Here is a 26,989-nt window from a genome sequence, read left to right on the forward strand (position 1 = left end):
CTGCACTGTTATACATGATCACACTGTAACACACTGCACTGTTATACATGATCACACACTAACACACTGCACTGTTATACATGATCACACTGTAACACACACTGCACACATGCATACATGATCACACTGTAACACACACTGCACTGTTATACATGATCACACTAACACACTGCACTGTTATACATGATCACACTAACACACACTGCACTGTTATACATGATCACACTGTGACACACACTGCACTGTTATACATGATCACACTGTGACACACACTGCACTGTTATACATGATCACACTGTAACACACACTGCACTGTTATACATGATCACACACTAACACACTGCACTGTTATACATGATCACACTGTAACACACACTGCACACATGCATACATGATCACACTGTAACACACACTGCACTGTTATACATGATCACATTGTGACACACACTGCACTGTTATACATGATCACACTAACACACACTGCACTGTTATACATGATCACACTAACACACACTGCACTGTTATACATGATCACACTGACACACACTGCACTGTTATACATGATCACACTGTGACACACACTGCACTGTTATACATGATCACACTGTAACACACACTGCACTGTTATACATGATCACACTAACACTGCACTGTTATACATGATTACACTGTAACACACACTGCACTGTTATACATGATTACACTAACACACACTGCACTGTTATACATGATCACACTAACACACACTGCACTGTTATACATGATCACACTAACACACACTGCACTGTTATACATGATCACACTAACACACACTGCACTGTTATACATGATCACACGGTAACACACACTGCACTGTTATACATGATCACACTAACACACTGCACTGTTATACATGATCACACTAACACACACTGCACTGTTATACATGATCACACTGTGACACACACTGCACTGTTATACATGATCACACTGACACACACTGCACTGTTATACATGATCACACGGTAACACACACTGCACTGTTATACATGATCACACGGTGACACACACTGCACCGTTATACATGATCACACTGTAACACACTGCACTGTTATGCATGATCACTCTGTGACACACACTGCACTGTTATACATGATCACACTAACACACACTGCACTGTTATACATGATCACACTGTAACACACTGCACTGTTATACATGATCACACTAACACACTGCACTGTTATACATGATCACACTAACACACACTGCACTGTTATACATGATCACACTGTAACACACACTGCACTGTTATACATGATCACACTGTAACACTGCACTGTTATACATGATCACACTGTAACACACACTGCACTGTTATACATGATCACACTAACACACTGCACTGTTATACATGATCACACATTATAACACACACTGCACTGTTATACATGATCACACTGTAACGCGCACTGCACTGTTATACATGATTACACTGTAACACACTGCACTGTTATACATGATCACACTGTAACACACACTGCACTGTTATACATGATCACACTGTAACACACACTGCACTGTTATACATGATCACACTGTAACACACACTGCACTGTTATACATGATCACACTGTAACACACACTGCACTGTTATACATGATCACACTGTAACACACACTGCACTGTTATACATGATCACACTGTAACACACACTGCACACATGCATACATGATCACATTGTGACAGACACTGCACTGTTATACATGATCACACTAACACACACTGCACTGTTATACATGATCACACTAACACACACTGCACTGTTATACATGATCACACTGACACACACTGCACTGTTATACATGATCACACTGTAACACACTGCACTGTTATACATGATCACACTGTAACACACACTGCACTGTTATACATGATCACACTGTAACACACTGCACTGTTATACATGATCACACTGTAACACACTGCACTGTTATACATGATCACACTGTAACACACACTGCACTGTTATACATGATCACACTGTAACACACACTGCACTGTTATACATGATCACACTAACACACTGCACTGTTATACATGATCACACTGTAACACACACTGCACTGTTATACATGATCACACTGTAACACACACTGCACTGTTATACATGATCACACTGTAACACACACTGCACTGTTATACATGATCACACTGTAACACACACTGCACTGTTATACATGATCACACTGTAACACACACTGCACTGTTATACATGATCACACTGTAACACACACTGCACTGTTATACATGATCACACTGTAACACACACTGCACTGTTATACATGATCACACTGTAACACACACTGCACTGTTATACATGATCACACTGTAACACACACTGCACTGTTATACATGATCACACTGTAACACACACTGCACTGTTATACATGATCACACTGTAACACACACTGCACTGTTATACATGATCACACTGTAACACACACTGCACTGTTATACATGATCACACTGTAACACACACTGCACTGTTATACATGATCACACTGTAACACACACTGCACTGTTATACATGATCACACTGTAACACACACTGCACTGTTATACATGATCACACTGTAACACACACTGCACTGTTATACATGATCACACTGTAACACACACTGCACTGTTATACATGATCACACTAACACACACTGCACTGTTATACATGATCACACTGTAACGCACACTGCACTGTTATACATGATCACACACTAACACACTGCACTGTTATACATGATCACACTGTAACACACACTGCACTGTTATACATGATCACATTGTGACACACACTGCACTGTTATACATGATCACACTAACACACACTGCACTGTTATACATGATCACACTAACACACACTGCACTGTTATACATGATCACACTGTGACACACACTGCACTGTTATACATGATCACACTGTGACACACACTGCACTGTTATACATGATCACACTGTAACACACACTGCACTGTTATACATGATCACACTGTAACACACACTGCACTGTTATACATGATCACACTGTAACACACACTGCACTGTTATACATGATCACACTAACACACACTGCACTGTTATACATGATCACACGGTAACACACACTGCACTGTTATACATGATCACACTAACACACTGCACTGTTATACATGATCACACTAACACACACTGCACTGTTATACATGATCACACTGTGACACACACTGCACTGTTATACATGATCACACTGACACACACTGCACTGTTATACATGATCACACGGTAACACACACTGCACTGTTATACATGATCACACTGTGACACACACTGCACTGTTATGCATGATCACTCTGTGACACACACTGCACTGTTATACATGATCACACTAACACACACTGCACTGTTATACATGATCACACTGTAACACACACTGCACTGTTATACATGATCACACTAACACTGCACTGTTATACATGATCACACTGTAACACACTGCACTGTTATACATGATCACACTAACACACTGCACTGTTATACATGATCACACTAACACACACTGCACTGTTATACATGATCACACTGTAACACACACTGCACTGTTATACATGATCACACTAACACTCTGCACTGTTATACATGATCACACTAACACACTCTGCACTGTTATACATGATCAAACTAACACACACTGCACTGTTATACATGATCACACGGTAACACACACTGCACTGTTATACATGATCACACTAACACTCTGCACTGTTATACATGATCACACTAACACACTCTGCACTGTTATACATGATCAAACTAACACACACTGCACTGTTATACATGATCACACTGTAACACACACTGCACTGTTATACATGATCACACTGTAACACACTGCACTGTTATACATGATCACACTGTAACACACTGCACTGTTATACATGATCACACACTAACACACTGCACTGTTATACATGATCACACTGTAACACACACTGCACACATGCATACATGATCACACTGTAACACACACTGCACTGTTATACATGATCACACTAACACACTGCACTGTTATACATGATCACACTAACACACACTGCACTGTTATACATGATCACACTGTGACACACACTGCACTGTTATACATGATCACACTGTGACACACACTGCACTGTTATACATGATCACACTAACACACACTGCACTGTTATACATGATCACACACTAACACACTGCACTGTTATACATGATCACACTGTAACACACACTGCACACATGCATACATGATCACACTGTAACACACACTGCACTGTTATACATGATCACATTGTGACACACACTGCACTGTTATACATGATCACACTAACACACACTGCACTGTTATACATGATCACACTGACACACACTGCACTGTTATACATGATCACACTGTGACACACACTGCACTGTTATACATGATCACACTGTAACACACACTGCACTGTTATACATGATCACACTGTAACACTGCACTGTTATACATGATTACACTGTAACACACACTGCACTGTTATACATGATTACACTAACACACACTGCACTGTTATACATGATCACACTAACACACACTGCACTGTTATACATGATCACACTAACACACACTGCACTGTTATACATGATCACACGGTAACACACACTGCACTGTTATACATGATCACACTAACACACTGCACTGTTATACATGATCACACTAACACACACTGCACTGTTATACATGATCACACTGTGACACACACTGCACTGTTATACATGATCACACTGACACACACTGCACTGTTATACATGATCACACGGTAACACACACTGCACTGTTATACATGATCACACGGTGACACACACTGCACTGTTATGCATGATCACTCTGTGACACACACTGCACTGTTATACATGATCACACTAACACACACTGCACTGTTATACATGATCACACTGTAACACACTGCACTGTTATACATGATCACACTAACACACTGCACTGTTATACATGATCACACTAACACACACTGCACTGTTATACATGATCACACTGTAACACACACTGCACTGTTATACATGATCACACTGTAACACTGCACTGTTATACATGATTACACTGTAACACACACTGCACTGTTATACATGATCACACTAACACACTGCACTGTTATACATGATCACACATTATAACACTCACTGCACTGTTATACATGATCACACTGTAACACACACTGCACTGTTATACATGATCACACTGTAACGCACACTGCACTGTTATACATGATCACACTGTAACACACACTGCACTGTTATACATGATCACACTGTAACACACACTGCACTGTTATACATGATCACACTGTAACACACACTGCACTGTTATACATGATCACACTGTAACACACACTGCACACATGCATACATGATCACACTGTGACAGACACTGCACTGTTATACATGATCACACTAACACACACTGCACTGTTATACATGATCACACTAACACACACTGCACTGTTATACATGATCACACTAACACACACTGCACTGTTATACATGATCACACTGTGACACACACTGCACTGTTATACATGATCACACTGTAACACACTGCACTGTTATACATGATCACACTGTAACACACACTGCACTGTTATACATGATCACACTGTAACACACTGCACTGTTATACATGATCACACTGTAACACACTGCACTGTTATACATGATCACACTGTAACACACTGCACTGTTATACATGATCACACTGTAACACACACTGCACTGTTATACATGATCACACTGTAACACACACTGCACTGTTATACATGATCACACTGTAACACACACTGCACTGTTATACATGATCACACTGTAACACACACTGCACTGTTATACATGATCACACTGTAACACACACTGCACTGTTATACATGATCACACTGTAACACACACTGCACTGTTATACATGATCACACTGTAACACACACTGCACTGTTATACATGATCACACTGTAACACACACTGCACTGTTATACATGATCACACTGTAACACACACTGCACTGTTATACATGATCACACTGTAACACACACTGCACTGTTATACATGATCACACTGTAACACACACTGCACTGTTATACATGATCACACTGTAACACACACTGCACTGTTATACATGATCACACTGTAACACACACTGCACTGTTATACATGATCACACTAACACACACTGCACTGTTATACATGATCACACTGTAACACACACTGCACTGTTATACATGATCACACTGTAACACACACTGCACTGTTATACATGATCACACTGTAACACACACTGCACTGTTATACATGATCACACTGTAACACACACTGCACTGTTATACATGATCACACTGTAACACACACTGCACTGTTATACATGATCACACTAACACACTGCACTGTTATACATGATCACACTGTAACACACACTGCACTGTTATACATGATCACACTGTAACACACACTGCACTGTTATACATGATCACACTGTAACACACACTGCACTGTTATACATGATCACACTGTAACACACACTGCACTGTTATACATGATCACACTGTAACGCACACTGCACTGTTATACATGATCACACTGTAACGCACACTGCACTGTTATACATGATCACACTGCAACGCACACTGCACTGTTATACATGATCACACTGTAACACACACTGCACTGTTATACATGATCACACTGTAACACACACTGCACTGTTATACATGATCACACTAACACACTGCACTGTTATACATGATCACACTAACACACACTGCACTGTTATACATGATCACACTAACACACACTGCACTGTTATACATGATCACACTAACACACACTGCACTGTTATACATGATCACACGGTAACACACACTGCACTGTTATACATGATCACACTAACACACTGCACTGTTATACATGATCACACTAACACACACTGCACTGTTATACATGATCACACTGTGACACACACTGCACTGTTATACATGATCACACTGACACACACTGCACTGTTATACATGATCACACGGTAACACACACTGCACTGTTATACATGATCACACTGTGACACACACTGCACTGTTATGCATGATCACTCTGTGACACACACTGCACTGTTATACATGATCACACTGTAACACACACTGCACTGTTATACATGATCACACTAACACACACTGCACTGTTATATATGATCACACTGTAACACACACTGCACTGTTATACATGATCACACTAACACTGCACTGTTATACATGATCACACTGTAACACACTGCACTGTTATACATGATCACACTAACACACTGCACTGTTATACATGATCACACTAACACACACTGCACTGTTATACATGATCACACTGTAACACACACTGCACTGTTATACATGATCACACTAACACTCTGCACTGTTATACATGATCACACTAACACACTCTGCACTGTTATACATGATCAAACTAACACACACTGCACTGTTATACATGATCACACTGTAACACACACTGCACTGTTATACATGATCACACTGTAACACACACTGCACTGTTATACATGATCACACTAACACACTGCACTGTTATACATGATCACACTGTAACACACTGCACTGTTATACATGATCACACACTAACACACTGCACTGTTATACATGATCACACTGTAACACACACTGCACACATGCATACATGATCACACTGTAACACACACTGCACTGTTATACATGATCACACTAACACACTGCACTGTTATACATGATCACACTAACACACACTGCACTGTTATACATGATCACACTAACACACACTGCACTGTTATACATGATCACACTGACACACACTGCACTGTTATACATGATCACACTGTGACACACACTGCACTGTTATACATGATCACACTGTAACACACACTGCACTGTTATACATGATCACACTGTAACACTGCACTGTTATACATGATTACACTGTAACACACACTGCACTGTTATACATGATTACACTAACACACACTGCACTGTTATACATGATCACACTAACACACACTGCACTGTTATACATGATCACACTAACACACACTGCACTGTTATACATGATCACACTAACACACACTGCACTGTTATACATGATCACACGGTAACACACACTGCACTGTTATACATGATCACACTAACACACTGCACTGTTATGCATGATCACACTAACACACACTGCACTGTTATACATGATCACACTGTGACACACACTGCACTGTTATACATGATCACACTGACACACACTGCACTGTTATACATGATCACACGGTAACACACTGCACTGTTATACATGATCACACGGTGACACACACTGCACTGTTATGCATGATCACTCTGTGACACACACTGCACTGTTATACATGATCACACTAACACACACTGCACTGTTATACATGATCACACTGTAACACACTGCACTGTTATACATGATCACACTAACACACTGCACTGTTATACATGATCACACTAACACACACTGCACTGTTATACATGATCACACTGTAACACACACTGCACTGTTATACATGATCACACTGTAACACTGCACTGTTATACATGATTACACTGTAACACACACTGCACTGTTATACATGATCACACTAACACACTGCACTGTTATACATGATCACACATTATAACACACACTGCACTGTTATACATGATCACACTGTAACGCACACTGCACTGTTATACATGATTACACTGTAACACACTGCACTGTTATACATGATCACACTGTAACACACACTGCACTGTTATACATGATCACACTGTAACACACACTGCACTGTTATACATGATCACACACTAACACACTGCACTGTTATACATGATCACACTGTAACACACACTGCACACATGCATACATGATCACACTGTAACACACTGCACTGTTATACATGATCACATTGTGACACACACTGCACTGTTATACATGATCACACTAACACACACTGCACTGTTATACATGATCACACTAACACACACTGCACTGTTATACATGATCACACTGACACACACTGCACTGTTATACATGATCACACTGTGACACACACTGCACTGTTATACATGATCACACTAACACACACTGCACTGTTATACATGATCACACTGTAACACTGCACTGTTATACATGATTACACTGTAACACACACTGCACTGTTATACATGATTACACTAACACACACTGCACTGTTATACATGATCACACTAACACACACTGCACTGTTATACATGATCACACTAACACACACTGCACTGTTATACATGATCACACTAACACACACTGCACTGTTATACATGATCACACGGTAACACACACTGCACTGTTATACATGATCACACTAACACACTGCACTGTTATGCATGATCACACTAACACACACTGCACTGTTATACATGATCACACTGTGACACACACTGCACTGTTATACATGATCACACTGACACACACTGCACTGTTATACATGATCACACGGTAACACACACTGCACTGTTATACATGATCACACGGTGACACACACTGCACTGTTATGCATGATCACTCTGTGACACACACTGCACTGTTATACATGATCACACTAACACACACTGCACTGTTATACATGATCACACGGTAACACACTGCACTGTTATACATGATCACACTAACACACTGCACTGTTATACATGATCACACTAACACACACTGCACTGTTATACATGATCACACTGTAACACACACTGCACTGTTATACATGATCACACTGTAACACTGCACTGTTATACATGATTACACTGTAACACACACTGCACTGTTATACATGATCACACTAACACACTGCACTGTTATACATGATCACACATTATAACACACACTGCACTGTTATACATGATCACACTGTAACGCACACTGCACTGTTATACATGATTACACTGTAACACACTGCACTGTTATACATGATCACACTGTAACACACACTGCACTGTTATACATGATCACACTGTAACACACACTGCACTGTTATACATGATCACACTGTAACACACACTGCACTGTTATACATGATCACACTGTAACACACACTGCTCTGTTATACATGATCACACTGTAACACACACTGCAATGTTATACATGATCACACTGTAACACACACTGCACACATGCATACATGATCACATTGTGACAGACACTGCACTGTTATACATGATCACACTAACACACACTGCACTGTTATACATGATCACACTGTAACACACACTGCACTGTTATACATGATCACACTGTAACACACACTGCACTGTTATACATGATCACACTGTAACACACACTGCACTGTTATACATGATCACACTAACACACACTGCTCTGTTATACATGATCACACTGTAACACACACTGCAATGTTATACATGATCACACTGTAACACACACTGCACACATGCATACATGATCACATTGTGACAGACACTGCACTGTTATACATGATCACACTGTGACACACACTGCACTGTTATACATGATCACACTGTAACACACTGCACTGTTATACATGATCACACTGTAACACACTGCACTGTTATACATGATCACACTGTAACACACTGCACTGTTATACATGATCACACTGTAACACACTGCACTGTTATACATGATCACACTGTAACACACACTGCACTGTTATACATGATCACACTGTAACACACACTGCACTGTTATACATGATCACACTAACACACTGCACTGTTATACATGATCACACTGTAACACACACTGCACTGTTATACATGATCACACTGTAACACACACTGCACTGTTATACATGATCACACTGTAACACACACTGCACTGTTATACATGATCACACTGTAACACACACTGCACTGTTATACATGATCACACTGTAACACACACTGCACTGTTATACATGATCACACTGTAACACACACTGCACTGTTATACATGATCACACTGTAACACACACTGCACTGTTATACATGATCACACTGTAACACACACTGCACTGTTATACATGATCACACTGTAACACACACTGCACTGTTATACATGATCACACTGTAACACACACTGCACTGTTATACATGATCACACTGTAACACACACTGCACTGTTATACATGATCACACTGTAACACACACTGCACTGTTATACATGATCACACTGTAACACACACTGCACTGTTATACATGATCACACTGTAACACACACTGCACTGTTATACATGATCACACTGTAACACACACTGCACTGTTATACATGATCACACTGTAACACACACTGCACTGTTATACATGATCACACTGTAACGCACACTGCACTGTTATACATGATCACACTAACACACACTGCACTGTTATACATGATCACACTGTAACGCACACTGCACTGTTATACATGATCACACTGTAACACACACTGCACTGTTATACATGATCACACTGTAACACACACTGCACTGTTATACATGATCACACTGTAACGCACACTGCACTGTTATACATGATCACACTGTAACGCACACTGCACTGTTATACATGATCACACTGTAACGCACACTGCACTGTTATACATGATCACACTGTAACACACTGCACTGTTATACATGATCACACTGTAACACACACTGCACTGTTATACATGATCACACTGTAACACACACTGCTCTGTTATACATGATCACACTGTAACACACACTGCACTGTTATACATGATCACACTGTAACACACTGCACTGTTATACATGATCACACTAACACACACTGCACTGTTATACATGATCACACTGTAACACACACTGCACTGTTATACATGATCACACTGTAACGCACACTGCACTGTTATACATGATTACACTGTAACACACTGCACTGTTATACATGATCACACTAACACACACTGCACTGTTATACATGATCACACTGTGACACACACTGCACTGTTATACATGATCACACTGTAACACACTGCACTGTTATACATGATCACACTGTAACACACTGCACTGTTATACATGATCACACTGTAACACACTGCACTGTTATACATGATCACACTGTAACACACACTGCACTGTTATACATGATCACACTAACACACTGCACTGTTATACATGATCACACTAACACACTGCACTGTTATACATGATCACACTGTAACACACACTGCACTGTTATACATGATCACACTGTAACACACACTGCACTGTTATACATGATCACACTGTAACACACACTGCACTGTTATACATGATCACACTGTAACACACACTGCACTGTTATACATGATCACACTGTAACACACACTGCACTGTTATACATGATCACACTGTAACACACACTGCACTGTTATACATGATCACACTGTAACACACACTGCACTGTTATACATGATCACACTGTGACACACACTGCACTGTTATACATGATCACACTGTAACACACTGCACTGTTATACATGATCACACTGTAACACACTGCACTGTTATACATGATCACACTGTAACACACTGCACTGTTATACATGATCACACTGTAACACACACTGCACTGTTATACATGATCACACTGTAACACACACTGCACTGTTATACATGATCACACTGTAACACACACTGCACTGTTATACATGATCACACTAACACACTGCACTGTTATACATGATCACACTGTAACACACACTGCACTGTTATACATGATCACACTAACACACTGCACTGTTATACATGATCACACTGTAACACACACTGCACTGTTATACATGATCACACTGTAACACACACTGCACTGTTATACATGATCACACTAACACACACTGCACTGTTATACATGATCACACTGTAACACACACTGCACTGTTATACATGATCACACTGTAACACACACTGCACTGTTATACATGATCACACTGTAACACACACTGCACTGTTATACATGATCACACTGTAACACACACTGCACTGTTATACATGATCACACTGTAATATACTGTGCCATGTCTACTGTGTATACTCTATAATAATGTATCATATGTCATTACCATACTGTTTATCCAAGTATATGTTTAGATTGCAATTTAGACTGTATAGGCTGATTACAGACTATATATAGAAGTATTTAAATTTGTACATTACATATTCTACTGCAATGTCTGGAGCTGTACTCAAGAATTTCACTCACTTCTACATGTGTGGATGGTGATGTGACAATAAAGTGATTTGATCTGATCTGAGTTAAAACTACAGACAACTGTTTACAGACACCAAACTCCTGAAATATCACCTGTGTGCTGTTTATTTTGTGGGCATGTACTCCAATAATACAGCATAAATATTTTAGTTTGTAGTGTTTCAATTAGAACTCCATCACCATATCATACAAAAATATTAATAAACATAATTTATTTAGAGTAAGCGCTCTGTGTGCTGCCATTGTCCAGTATAAAGTCCACTATGATTAACTCATGTTAATAATAAGAATATGAACAATAAAATAATTACAACACAGGACAGCTGTTCTAACTGTTAGATAAGCTTTATTTCAACTCCACTGATCAAAATGTTTGCTTACAGTTGCCTTTTAGTCCTACTGCCAACACGATTTTTCCATTTTCAGACAGTTCACATTTATCTATGACAAGAAGCAAGATATGCCACAAATGATCTAAAAGCACACCATCAGACTGAGCTTTGTCCAGCAACTTCCATGTACATTAGTGTCTTAAAAATCAATTTTAGACACAGCAGTATGTCAGAGCTTGAGATGCATTTCCTCAAAACACCTGGAATCAGTTATAAATGTTGCCTGCACAGACAAAACAAGGACATTTTAAGACACATTGAGGCCATTTCTGTCAAAAATGAACACACTTAAATTAATACACTAGCCTTCAAAATAAGGGATGTACAAAACAGAAAAGAAATATATAAAAGGTGGACACTTTATAGCCTTGCTAAGGCCATAATAAAATATATAGTGGGGTCCAAATGCCTTTTTTTTTTTTATTTAATACATTAATTTGTTTTACAGATTATATTATTTGACAACAACTTGAAGTCAAATCTTTGAAATTTATGCTTTCTGAGTTTCTAGCATTTAGCATGTTGCCTTTTTTGCTTTAAATGAGTGTGTGCATGTGAGCTGCATGGACACCACAAGTTTATGCAAAACCTTACAAGTCATTTTAGATCAAATGCATCAGTGTGTCACTTGAACACATGCTTCAGTAAAAAAGATCAGACATGAGGAAAATCTGACCTTTAAATAGACACCTAGAAAGAGTACAGAATCTTAAATTAACTATTGTTTATTTTCTATATTTTAAATAGGAAAAAGTGCAGTTGAAGAAAAATCCCAGATTATTAATGTGGTCACAGAATTTGTTGTTTTACCCGAGTTGGTTTCTTCAAGTCTTTTGTTTTGCGGTGATTGAATGAATCTGACATTTGACAAATTCAGACTTTCAGCATGTGAAATGTTAAAAAAAACCTGTGAGGGTGGACTAATGCAAATTTTGTTTTCCCAAAATTAAGAGATGACTAGAGCACAAGCCTCCATTCAAGAATACTGAGGATTAATATTATTATAATTATTATATATATTATAAAATTGTTGTCTAGATACTTGTCATGAAAACCAGTCGGGAGTTTGTGAGAATGATGTCTAATGTCACGCGCTTTGGTGCCTTTTTGTAACATTGCTAATGAATAAATGACATATTCTATGCGCCAATCGCGTTAGCTCTAGCAGCTAATGCTAATCGCTAATGCCAATCGCTAGCTTGGTCCTGTTGACTGAAACTTTCTGTTGGTGTTGACTTGTTAGTTCAATTATTATCTTGATGTGTGGTTTGCGGACATTCCAGTTTCGGGGTGCAGCTAAATATATTTTTTTCTTCTTCTTTTTTACTTTTGGGTACTGATGGACGGACAAGCAGAGAGTCGAGCTGCTTCTTCTTCTTCTTGTTTAATGGCGAATAACTCCTTAGGATCATTATCGCCACCTACTGTACTGGATGTGAAGTAAGTTGACATAGGTGATGAGTCTGAAATTTGAGAAGGGGATATTTTGGTGGATGTTCCGTTTTCCTTCCAATCTATGGCGCACTCAGTTCACATGCTCATGCTAGCGCTGCGTGTTTAGCTCCTCTAACACTCACAATTAGCTCTTCATGCCCCAGATTAGGTAGAATACTCCCATCCACACATATTATCATCTAGATCCTAAACCTGAGTCATAAATATATACTGTATTTAATCAGTGCTCTGTATACCTGTTCACGTTGTCTTTCCCCACTTCACTCTCATGGTGGAAGTGAGACTCAGATGGTGTCTTCATGCTTCTGATTCACTGAAGACTCCTGGTTTATGTCATCTGTAGTGGGCAGGGCAGGGGTCCTTGATCTCCACGATTGAGAACCCTGTGCTAAAATCAGGATGTGAACAAAACATTTCCTCTAAGGTACATAGTCTCAAGGTCAGCTTGCAAACCTAAAAGCCATACAGATGTCAGTGAAGGTAGTCACAGTAAGCTCCCTGTTTTACAGTTGTTCATGTTAAACAGCATTTTCTCAGGTTCTCCCAATGCATGTCGCACTACTCTGTGGTTGTTGTTGTTTTGTTAAATCTGGTATTTAGTTTATTTCATGTTGTGTAAATTCAGGACCAAGTGCATTTTGGAAGAACTGACTGTTCATGAGTGTGTGCATATAATAAAAAATCTCCTTCCTTTTATTCTTGTGCTGGGTGAAGTTGCATTTCAAAATGCATAATTACACAATTCATATTTTACCTGTAATGCATAGGAAATGCCTAGTTCCTGACCAGAAAATGGGAGTAAATGTAACTTTCAAATGTGACTAGTACATTTAGAAAAACAAAGTAGGGTCCACTCAAAGTTAAGTAATATGGAAGCTTTAAAAAAAATTAGGTTTAAGTTTCAATAAAAAATACACTTTTAAAACTCTCAAAGTTAAGTAGAGCAAACCCAAAACAATGACTAAGGAAATGCAGAAATTTAGAGCAAGAAGTATTTCTTACATATAGAAAATTAAGTAATAAATACAAAGACTAGTCTTACTTGAACTACATAATTATTTTTATTAGGTAGATCAGGCTGAATATTTTTATCAGAGCAGACTGGTTAAAAAATAATTTAAAAAATAATAGTAATAATAATATAGTCACCTTTAGAAAATGTGGACTCAAACACATTTCTTATTCTTCTTTAAGCAGAAGCGTTCCTTCCGCCCATGGCTACAGGGGTGGCGGTTGACCACGGGGCCTTAAGCCGAGACCATTCAAGGTCAGTGACCTGCCGCGAGCCAAGGCCGAGCTCCCTCCTTCCTTGGGAATGGTTAGATGTCTCCTGTAGAGCTGGTGAAGTGGAAGGCGTGTTAGTCGCACGGCAGACCATTTGTAGTGCCCGTGCCAGGCTTCCTCCTTGTCTGGCCGAATGACTCGGTCATCTTCTTACCACACACGCGTAACCCCACCGGCGCCCTCAGGTAGCGTGGGATTTGAGTGGTGTAAGGCAACCATGCCTTCTGTCTATGCCCTTAAGGAAAAAGCTCTACCGCTTTCAAAAGAAGTTTGCCTCACCGGTCTGGACGTGGTGCGCAGTCGTGCCGACAAAAACCTGATCACTCACACGTACGGGAGAGCCCTGGTGGAGGTGCTGAAATAGCTCAGTTGGGAGCGCGTTAGACTGAAGATCTAAAGGTCCCTGGTTCAATCGCGGGTTTCGGCAGCTGTAGGCAGTGTAGTCAACCTGCGCAGTTCTGGAACTTATGCCTCAGACTTGAAAACAGCAAAACGTGGAAACAGTGCAGGATAAAGGTCTGAAAGCCCTCTGGTCTGAGATGAGAGCAAAAAAACTAGGATGCTACAGAACTCTTAGGTTCTTGTTGAATGCTTAGCCTGCACCCTTCAGTTTACGTGACTGCATGCCTCGATACCTGCCTACAAATCATTGGCAAGGTAGCCTCCTAGCCTGCACGCCATTAGAAAACCCCTGCTTTTGACAAGGCTCCTTGGAAGCGCTGCCACCTGACGAGGTGGCCGAGAGGTTAAGGCGATGGACTGCTAATCCTTTGTGCTCTGCACGCGTGGGTTCGAGTCCCACCCTTGTCGTGCGTGTGCTTCCTCTTTACTGCTATGCGCCACACAGCGGCAACTGAATGCTCCCCCAGACAGTCGTGCAGCGTGAAAACAACAGTGATCCGACTACTTTGAAAATCGTGCAGTGTGAACTCGGCATAAGTGTTTCACAACCTTGGGCTGCATTCCCATGCTGGTTGGACACACATGCTGTAAGTTCATATGAACAAGCCACTTCAACAGGAGGTGGAGGATATGGACAGCCAATCCACATTTCAACTCTTTGGAGGCGTGGGTTCAAATCCCACCGCTGCCAGGGTGGCCTTTTGTTCTAAATATTCTCCTAGTGCATGTTCCCGCTCAGTGCTTAATTAGTAAATGAATAATTTCCGGAACAAAACTAGCAGTCTCTCGCCGCTGTGACAAAACGGTGATAGTGCAATTATAAAGATTATAAAGATTCGTTGCTGAATGGTCTCATGTATTATATTATTCTGTTCCATATCCATGCCAATCGTGAATTTAAAAAAATAAATTCTCTCTCTCTCCCCCTCTCTCTCTCTCTCTCTCTCTGTCTCACTCTATATAAGTATATATATATATATATATATATATATATATATATATATATATATCTATATATATATATATATATATATATATATATTTATATATATATATATATATATATATATATATAATGAGTAAAACCATCATGGCTTCTCTATTGTTAGCAAAACATCTTGAGGCACCTCATCCTCTGCAACACACCATTCTCATACGCCGCAACCATTTAAGGGCAGTTGTGGTAAAGAGAACTTTAAATATCTCTTATGAATTTAATATTAATTTCAAATTTCCTAAATGTTGATATTTTGCTTCATGATTTGTTTCATTGTAGACAATCAGCAAGTGTGAAAAAAAGCTTTAGCAAAGGTTAGGGTGACAAATTTCAGGGAAAAATTCTACAGAAACCCAGAACTGCTGGAGGAGTACAGAAGAGGGAGGTTAGGAGAGAGAGAGAGAGGTTAGGTTTGGAGATGTTACAGCAGGTGTAATTAGCAATAAACACCCTACAGTGTTAGGAAATGTACATGAGAGTATACACACACACACACACACACACACACACACACACACACACACACAACCCTTTAGCCACTACTATAACAGGACTTTGGTGCTGGACTGAGTGGACTGTTCATACTGGGGGAAATTCCCGCCACACTAAAGCATGGAGGTCGTGTGATTCTTAAAGTGACAGCAGCCTAATAAATTTGCTGCACAATTTTGTTATAATTTAGTAATTTAATTACATAATAAATAAACAGTTATTTGTTCTTCTGTTAGTAATTTGTTTGTTTTTTTTATTTTCTTTTTTACTTTACTTTTCAATTCATTTCAAAGACTAAAATTAAGCTCTACCCCACCCCACAACTTCAGGCCCAGTATAGAACACACACACACACACACACACACACACACACACACACACACACACACACACACACACACACACAGAGTAAGCATCAAGTCTATACTATATGATGATGTATACATAAAATGTTTTTCCCCCATGTTATGAGACTAATTTAATGTAATGCTTTCTTTCCGCTTCCAGGAATCAAAAACGAAAACAAACTGGAAAAATAAAGAAAACTGAAGAGCTGACTAAGAAGCAACATGAAAAGAAAAAAAGACAGTGGTCAGTTATTTTTTAGTGCCATGGTAAAATGCTTCATGTTTTTTAGGTAAACGTTGAAATGTTGTCCTGTTTATTCCTGTTTTAATATTTTTCTTAATTTTTTTTAATTTTTGGCTTTTGTATTTTTGAAGCACTGGACAATAAAACTGTTTTGAACTTGAATGCATGATTGTGTAAATATTATCTGTTTCTTTCTGCATTATCTCAGACTAGTATACAAGGCTCAGTATAAATCTCAGACTAGTATACTTATTATCATTACCGAAATAATTAACCTCATTACCGAAACCTATATATCATTACTGAAACTCATGATTATTAGATGTTAATTTAATTAATAGAGATATAGTACTTTGATTTTAAATGCATGTGCAGAATCTTAAAATGATGTTCTCTCAGGTTTGTCACGTCATTCTGAAAAAATGTCAGGTGTCTTCAAAATATAAAGAAAAAATGTTTGTAAATTGTGGACGGTGTTGCGGTAATGAGAGAAATCAGTCAAAATTTAAAAAACTGTTAAATTAAAAATAAATATTATTTCAGAACTTGAAGTAACTGTGCATGACTATTAATAATCCATTTTTAAAACTGTGAAAATGTATTTGCTTTTCTATCAGTGTTAATGTTTTCACAGTGTTGCAGTAATGAGATTTTTTAGGACTTATTTTGGAAATTATGTTCAAAAAGGTGTTAAATGGTAAGTAAAAGTTTTTAAATTAATGTTCACAAACACTCCAGACTTTGTTGCTAATGTCTAAAAAAAAAAAGTTAATTTAAGCATTTTTAAAATTTTCATGTTTGAAATTTTTAAAACCAAGATTTCGTGAGAATCACCCAGATATGTGTGTAAATGTTTGTAGAGGAAGTGCTGGAGTATGCTGTAAAAACATCGATTTTAAAGTACTATCCGCTGTCGTCTGCACTCTGCATGCTAATCTTTGTTTTAAAATTGTTCTTCTGATGTGTGAAGGTCCAGAGAGTGCTGAGGGTAAACCCATGGGCTTGGAATCGAAGTACAAGTGGGTTTTTAGAACAGAATGCACTCTTTATATGAGGTGTCTGCTAAGACCTATATTTTGTAAAGGTGTATGATGTATTCTGTGTGTGTGTGTGTGTGTGTGTATGATGTATTCTGTGTGTGTGTGTGTGTGTGTGTATGATGTATTCTGTGTGTGTGTGTGTGTGTGTATGATGTATTCTGTGTGTGTGTGTGTGTATGATGTATTCTGTGTGTGTGTGTGTGTGTGTGTGTGTATGATGTATTCTGTGTGTGTGTGTGTGTGTGCATGATGTATTCTGTGTGTGTGTGTGTGTGTGTATGATGTATTCTGTGTGTGTGTGTGTGTGTGTGTGTGTGCATGATGTATTCTGTGTGTGTGTGTGTGTGCATGATGTATTCTGTGTGTGTGTGTGTGTGTATGATGTATTCTGTGTGTGTGTGTGTGTGTGCATGATGTATTCTGTGTGTGTGTGTGTGTGTGTATGATGTATTCTGTGTGTGTGTGTGTGTGTGCATGATGTATTCTGTGTGTGTGTGTGTGTGCATGATGTATTCTCTGTGTGTGTGTGTGTGTGTGTGCATGATGTATTCTGTGTGTGTGTGTGTGTGCATGATGTATTCTCTGTGTGTGTGTGTGTGTGTCTGTGTGTGTGTGCTTGATGTATTCTGTGTGTGTGTGTGTGTATGATGTATTCTCTGTGTGTGTGTGTGTGTATGATGTATTCTGTGTGTGTGTGTGTGTGTGTGTGTGTGTATGATGTATTCTGTGTGTGTGTGTGTGTGTGTGTATGATGTATTCTGTGTGTGTGTGTGTTTTAGGCACCTGTTGGAGCTGTTAAGGAGGACAGCGGTTCACGGTGAGAGTAACTCTTTGCATATCATCGGTCCATGTGGATCTGTTAAAACCATGGTACGAAGCTGTCTGTGTGCTACTTCTATTAGGTTAGGATACACACATGTACTTTACACTAAGCTGTTGTGTGTGTGTGTATGTGTGTGTGTGTGTGTGTGTGTAGCTGCTACGTTGTGCTCTGAGAGAGCTGCTGGACTTGCAGGAGGTGAAGATGAATGTCCTGCAGGTTCACCTGAGCAGTGAGTGTTGTGTAAAAGAGCGTGTGTTTAAAAGAGGCTGCTGGTTTAAGTCACGGCTCCGTTCATGGCCGCGTGTCTCGTGCAGGTCTGCTGCAGATGGACGACCGGATCGCTCTGAGAGAGATCACACGCCAGCTTCAACTGGAGAACGTCGTAGGAGACAAAGTGTTGGTGAGTGTGTTCCAGTATTCCTGGAATTCTCGAGTCGTGTATACAGCTGGGACGTTACAGGAGCGGCAACATCACATGATTCAAAAGAAGTGAATGTGAGAGAAACTTGGGAGTGATATTACTGTAACTGATAACCCAGTCTGTCTGTCTGTGCACCTGTCTGTCTGTCTGTCTGTCTACCTACCTACCTGTCTTTCTTCCTGCCTGCCTACCTGTTTGTCTGTCTGTCTTCCTGTCTGCCTGTCTGTGCACCTGCCTGTCTGTCTTCCTGCCTGCCTTCCTGTCTGTCTGCCTGCCTGCCTGTCTTCCTGTCTGTCTGCCTACCTGTCTGTCTTTCTGTCTGTCTGCCCACCTGTCTGTCTATCTTCCTGTCTTCCTGCCTGTCTTCCTTCCTTTCTTTCTTTCTTCCTGCCTGTCTGCCTTCTTGCCTGCCTGTCTTCCTGCCTGCCTACCTGCCTGTCTGTCTTCTTCCCTGTCTGCCTGTCTGTGCACCTGTCTGTCTGTCTGCCTGCCTGCCTACCTACCTGTTTGTCTGTCTTCTTGCCTGCCTGCCTGTCTGTGCACCTGTCTGTCTGCCTGCCTGCCTGCCTACCTGTTTGTCTGTCTGGCTGTCTTCCTTTCTGTCTGTCTTCCTGCCTGCCTACCTGTTTGTCTGTCTGTCTTCCTGTCTGCCTGTCTGTCTGCCCACCTGTCTGTCTATCTTCCCGCCTGTCTGCCTTCTTGCCTGCCTGTCTTCCTGTTTGCCTACCTGTCTGTCTGTCTTCCTCCCTGCCTGCCTGTCGGCCTACCTGTCTGTCTGTCTGTCTGACTACCTGGCTGTCTGTCTGCCTACCTATCTGTCTGTTTCTCTGTTTGTCTGCCTGCCTACCTCTCTGCCTACCTGCCTGCCCACATGCCTGCCTATCTGACTGCCCGTCTGTCTACCTGTCTGTCTTCCTCCCTGTCTGTCTGTCTGCAGGTGATAAAAGCAGCAGTCAGCCAGTGTTCTTCATCCTGGAAGAGTTTGATCTGTTTGCTCATCATAAGAACCAGACGCTGCTGTACAACCTGCTGGATGTTTCTCAGTCTGCTCAGGCTCCTGTAGCTGTGGTGGGACTCACCTGCAGACTAGTATGTACACACACACACACACACACACTTAATATACCTGTCACCAAAAAACGCCGCATGTTTATAAAATCTCTGTATTTTTTTCCTGTTTGTTTATTCCAGGACGTTCTTGAGCTCTTGGAAAAGTGTGTGAAGTCTCGTTTTTCCCACAGACAGATTCACCTGTTGAGTTCTCTGACTTTCCGTCAGTATCGAGACGCCTTTCGGTCCGAGCTCACGCTGCAGGATGACTTCCCCGACAGCAAGTTCTCTCAGGAGTGGAACCTCTGCGTCTCGGTACGACACACCGCATCACGAACCTGAACTGAAGTGTTACACTGCTCACATGTGAACATACACACTGCTGGAGGAAGCTCACGTGTTTTCCTCGATTGTACATAGCACGTGTTCTCTCTCCTCGTCTTCCTCACCACTGATGATGATGATGATGATGATGATGAGGGAGTAATTATAATGATCCAATTCTAACCATTCTAACATATATATATATATATATATATATATATATATATATATATATATATATATACAGGTGCAAAGTTGATTTATTTCAGTAATTCAATTCAACAAGTGAAACTGCTGTATTATATAGAGCCATTACACACAGACTGATATATCTCAAGTGTTTATTTCTTTTAATTTGGACGATTATGGCTTACAGCTAATGAAAACCCAAACTTCAGTATCTCAGAAAATTTAAATATTGTGAAAAAGTTCAATATTGGAGACTCATGGTGTCGCACTCTAATCAGCTAATTAACTTAAAATACCTGCAAAGGTTTCCTGAGCCTTTAAATGTCTCTCAGTCTGGTCCAGTAGGCTACACAGTCATGGGGAAGACTGCTGACTTGACAGACATCCAGAAGACGGTCATTGAGACCCTGCACATGGAGGGTAAGACACAAAAGGTCATTGCTGAAGAAGCTGGATGTTCACAGAGTGCTGTGTCCAAGCACGTTAATGAAATTTGAATGGAAAGAAAGTGTGATAGAAAAGGTGCAGAAACAACAGGGATAACCGCAGCCTTGAGAGGATTGTGAAACGAAGCCCCTTCAAGAATCTGGGGGAGATTCACAAGGAGTGGACTGCAGCTGGAGTCAGTCGCATTCCTTGTGTCAAGCCAGTCCTGAACCAGAGACGATATCAGAGGTGTCTTACCTGGGCTGAGGACAAAAAGGACTGGACTGTTGCTCTGTGGGCCAAAGTCCTCTTTTCAGATGAAAATAAATTTTCCATTTCATTTGGAAATCAAGATCCCAGAGTTTAAAGGAAGAGAGGAGGGGCAAAAAATCCAAAGTTGCTTGAGGTCCAGTGTAAAGTTTGGGGAGTGGTTTGGGGAGCCGTATCATCTGCTGGTGTTGGTCCACTGTGTTTTATCAGGTCCACAGTCATCTACCAGGAGGTTTTAGAGCACTTCATGCTTCATTCTGCTGACCAGCTTTATGGAGATGCTGATTTCATTTTCCAGCAGGACTTGGCACCTGCCCACACTGCCAAAAGTACTAATATCTGGTTTAAGGACCATGGTGTCCATGTGCTTGATTGGCCAGCAAACCCTGTGAAATCCCATAGAAATCCCATAGAGAATCAGTGGGGTACTGTGAAGAGGAAGATGCGAGACACCAGACCCAACAATGCAGAAGAGCTGAAGGACGCTATCAGAGTAACCTGGGCTTCCATAACACCTCAGCAGTGCCACAGACTGACCGTCTCCATGCCACGCCGCATTGCTGCAGTAATTCATGCAAAGGGAACTCCGACCAAGTATTGAGTGCTGTACATGTTCATACTTTTCAGTAGTCCAACATTTCTGTGTTGAAAATCATTTTTTTAATTAGCTTTTTATTGGTGTAATATTCTAGTATTCTGAATTTTGGGTTTTCATTAGATGCAAGCCATAATCATCAAAATAAAAAAAATTTAAACACTTAAAATATATAAAAAATATATCAGTCTGTGTGTAATGAATCTATATACTATAGAGTTTCACTTGTTGAATTGAATTACTGAAATAAATCAACTTTTCGATGATATTCTAATTTATTCAAATACACCTGTGTATATATGGTGGGGGGGACAAAATCTCTGCTGCCCTCTAGTGGACAACTCTGAACATAACCATGACGACCACGATTTGACCAAGCAGGAGTAAAATAAAAATATATAAAGGCTAAAAATATACATTATAGAAATATAACATACATATAATAATAAAAATGCTTTTTATTACAAAAGTACAGCTTTTGTATAAATATATAATCACTGCCCGATGCCTGTGGGTCATTATACACAGAATCGAACTGAGCAATTATTTTCTTTACCCGTGACACGAAAACTGAAGGACGTCATAGTACGGGTTTTTAAACTGTGGTCAGCCCTGAATAGGGGACAATGTCATTTATTTGTTGCTGCTGTTTCTTCTTCTTCTGGTGTCCTTATCCATGAGAGACAGAGAGAGAGAAAGAGAGAGACTTTGACTTTTACAATCCTTTTATTTACACATAAGTCACATAATATGTGGTAAAATCAGGGTGACTCAGTAATTCAATAAATACATTTTAAAATATTTCAATAAATTAAGTTAAGACACATCAGTGAATGGTGGATTTAGTTTAGCTCTGGTGCAAAGCAGGGTTTCTCTTCTGCTACAGAGCACAGAGCATTAGCATGACACCACACTGTCTCAAACATCTTCACATCATTCATCTTTCTGTAGAAATTAAAATCAATTAAAATTCTTGATTTAACAAGTCTGAGGAAAATTCTCTTTGCATCAGTCTGTGTTTTGTGCAAACACAGGTATATCGCCATTTTTGCCTGACCAAATATAAAATTGATCAACTGGCATTTGAAACTGTTCCTCCTGACGTACTTAAAACATACTGAGAGAGAGACAGAGAAAAAGATCTTTATGTGGTGGGTATGAGAACCCTGATTTGGCTGATGTGATAATTATAGCATCATTACAAATAATACAGTCTATCTGTGTAAACTGTGTGTGACGGATAAAAAGTGCAGCTTTGTTCCAGAGCTACAGTATCCTATAGTAATGTTGTAAATGCTTGATTCTGATTGGTCAGATTCATTCGTTAATAAAAAGGGTGTGGCTGGTGATATGTTGAAGCTTTTCATGAGGAAATGTGTAATATATTTGGAAGGAGTCTCCAGTTTTAGTGTTTTTCTAATAAGGTTTGTTTGTGTTATTTTCAGTAACAGGATACGTTTTAGATTTTGGTCTAAAACTTTAAGAGCAAAAAATCAAGAGTTTGGTGAGATCATGATCCTTTATAACTGGAATAATGTGGATAATTTGCTTCGGTGATGTTCCACGATATTGGATGCAACTCAACAACAAAAGATGTTCATTAATTAGTAAAACATTCTACACCAATTACCCATAACATCATGACCACCTGCCTAATATTGTTTTGGTCATCCTTTTGCTGCCAAAACAGCCCTGACCCGTCAAGGCATGGACTCTACTAGATCCCTGAAGGTGTTCTGTGGTATCTGGCACCAAGATGTTAGCAGCAGATCCTTTAAAGGAGAAGTTCACTTCCAGAACAAAAATCTACTGATAATTTCCTCACCCCCTGGTCATCCAAGATGTTCATGTCTTTCTTTCTTCATTAAAGAAATGATGTTTTTTTAAGAAAACATTTCAGATTTTTCTCCATATAGTGACCTTCAATGGTGTCCTGGAGTTTGACCTTCCAAAATGCAGTTTAAATGCAGCTTGAAAGAGTAGTGTTTACGTTAGGTTAATATCTATGCATTGAAAATATAGTCAGTGAATGTTTTTTGGGGATTAATTGCAGCTCAGCCTCTTTCCTGTCCAGGCCTATACAGTGTGTCTATATTAATATTAAAAGCCATTTTGAATTGGATTCATTATTGGGGTTTGGAACTTAACTGCTTAATGTTAACTGCTTACATGATGTCATGAGGTCATGTGACCAATTGGCATCATGTAGAATTCTGAATTCTGTTCAGAACATCACCTGACGACGTACATAGCAACCATCCTCAGACCACCTTTAGCTATCGACAGAGAAACAGTGCCCCTTGTGTAGCAGCGATTTTACACCATTTAGCAGTATTTTACAGCGTTTAGCAGTATTCCACCACTTTTAACTGTTTTATACAATGGCTGCACTGTTTGTGAAAGATCTTCACCCTGAAGTATCAGAGGTGATACTTTCTAATAGATTTAGACCTGCAGGACACGTCCAATCTGTCCACATTTGCAGGGACAGGGAGACCGGCTCTCTTCTCGGATACGCGTACGTCAACTTTCGCTATCGAGATGACGGTAAAACAAACCTTTTCTTTTTTCTACACTGTTTCTTACCTGTTTTTGCAGCAGATTTAAGGCTACATGTGTAACTTCTGTAGTATTTTATAGTTTTACTATATGGATATGGTCATGTTTTAAATGGTACTAAAAAGATATGAAAAGATATTTGGATGAGTTATATATAGACTATAATAGACTTTAATTAAAAATGAATGGTTTATTTCTGTTCCCTCAGCTGAGAGAGCCATTGACATGTTCAGTTTTGAAATCCTCCTGGAGAGACCCATGCGTGTCATGTGGTCAAACTGGGAACCCACCGCCAAGCCCATCAAGGGAGGGAACATATTCATCAGGAACCTTGATTGGTCCATTGACTGCACCTCCCTGTTTGACACTTTCTCTGTGTTCGGGAGGATCATG

The 26,989-nt window shown here is 39.8% G+C and overlaps 1 protein-coding gene and 2 non-coding genes across 3 annotated transcripts; all 3 read left to right on the plus strand.

Moving 5' to 3' along the window:
- The first annotated feature begins 16,634 nt into the window (after nt 1-16,634).
- Nucleotides 16,635-22,575, plus strand: LOC131350513 (origin recognition complex subunit 4-like). Its single transcript, XM_058385509.1, has 8 exons — nt 16,635-16,769; nt 19,760-19,772; nt 19,870-19,918; nt 20,719-20,809; nt 20,916-20,991; nt 21,077-21,163; nt 22,073-22,272; nt 22,375-22,575. Exons 1-8 carry the CDS (start codon nt 16,635-16,637, stop codon nt 22,573-22,575), a joined length of 852 nt encoding a protein of 283 aa, XP_058241492.1.
- Nucleotides 16,772-16,844, plus strand: trnaf-gaa (transfer RNA phenylalanine (anticodon GAA)). Its single transcript has one exon. It is a non-coding gene; the product is annotated as a tRNA-Phe (tRNA).
- trnas-gcu (transfer RNA serine (anticodon GCU)) lies at nt 17,146-17,227 on the plus strand. Its single transcript has one exon. It is a non-coding gene; the product is annotated as a tRNA-Ser (tRNA).
- Nucleotides 22,576-26,989: the final 4,414 nt, after the last annotated feature.

The sequence above is a fragment of the Hemibagrus wyckioides genome, unplaced genomic scaffold (assembly GCF_019097595.1).
Source record: "Hemibagrus wyckioides isolate EC202008001 unplaced genomic scaffold, SWU_Hwy_1.0 Contig39, whole genome shotgun sequence".
NCBI classification, from domain to species: Eukaryota; Metazoa; Chordata; class Actinopteri; order Siluriformes; family Bagridae; genus Hemibagrus; species Hemibagrus wyckioides.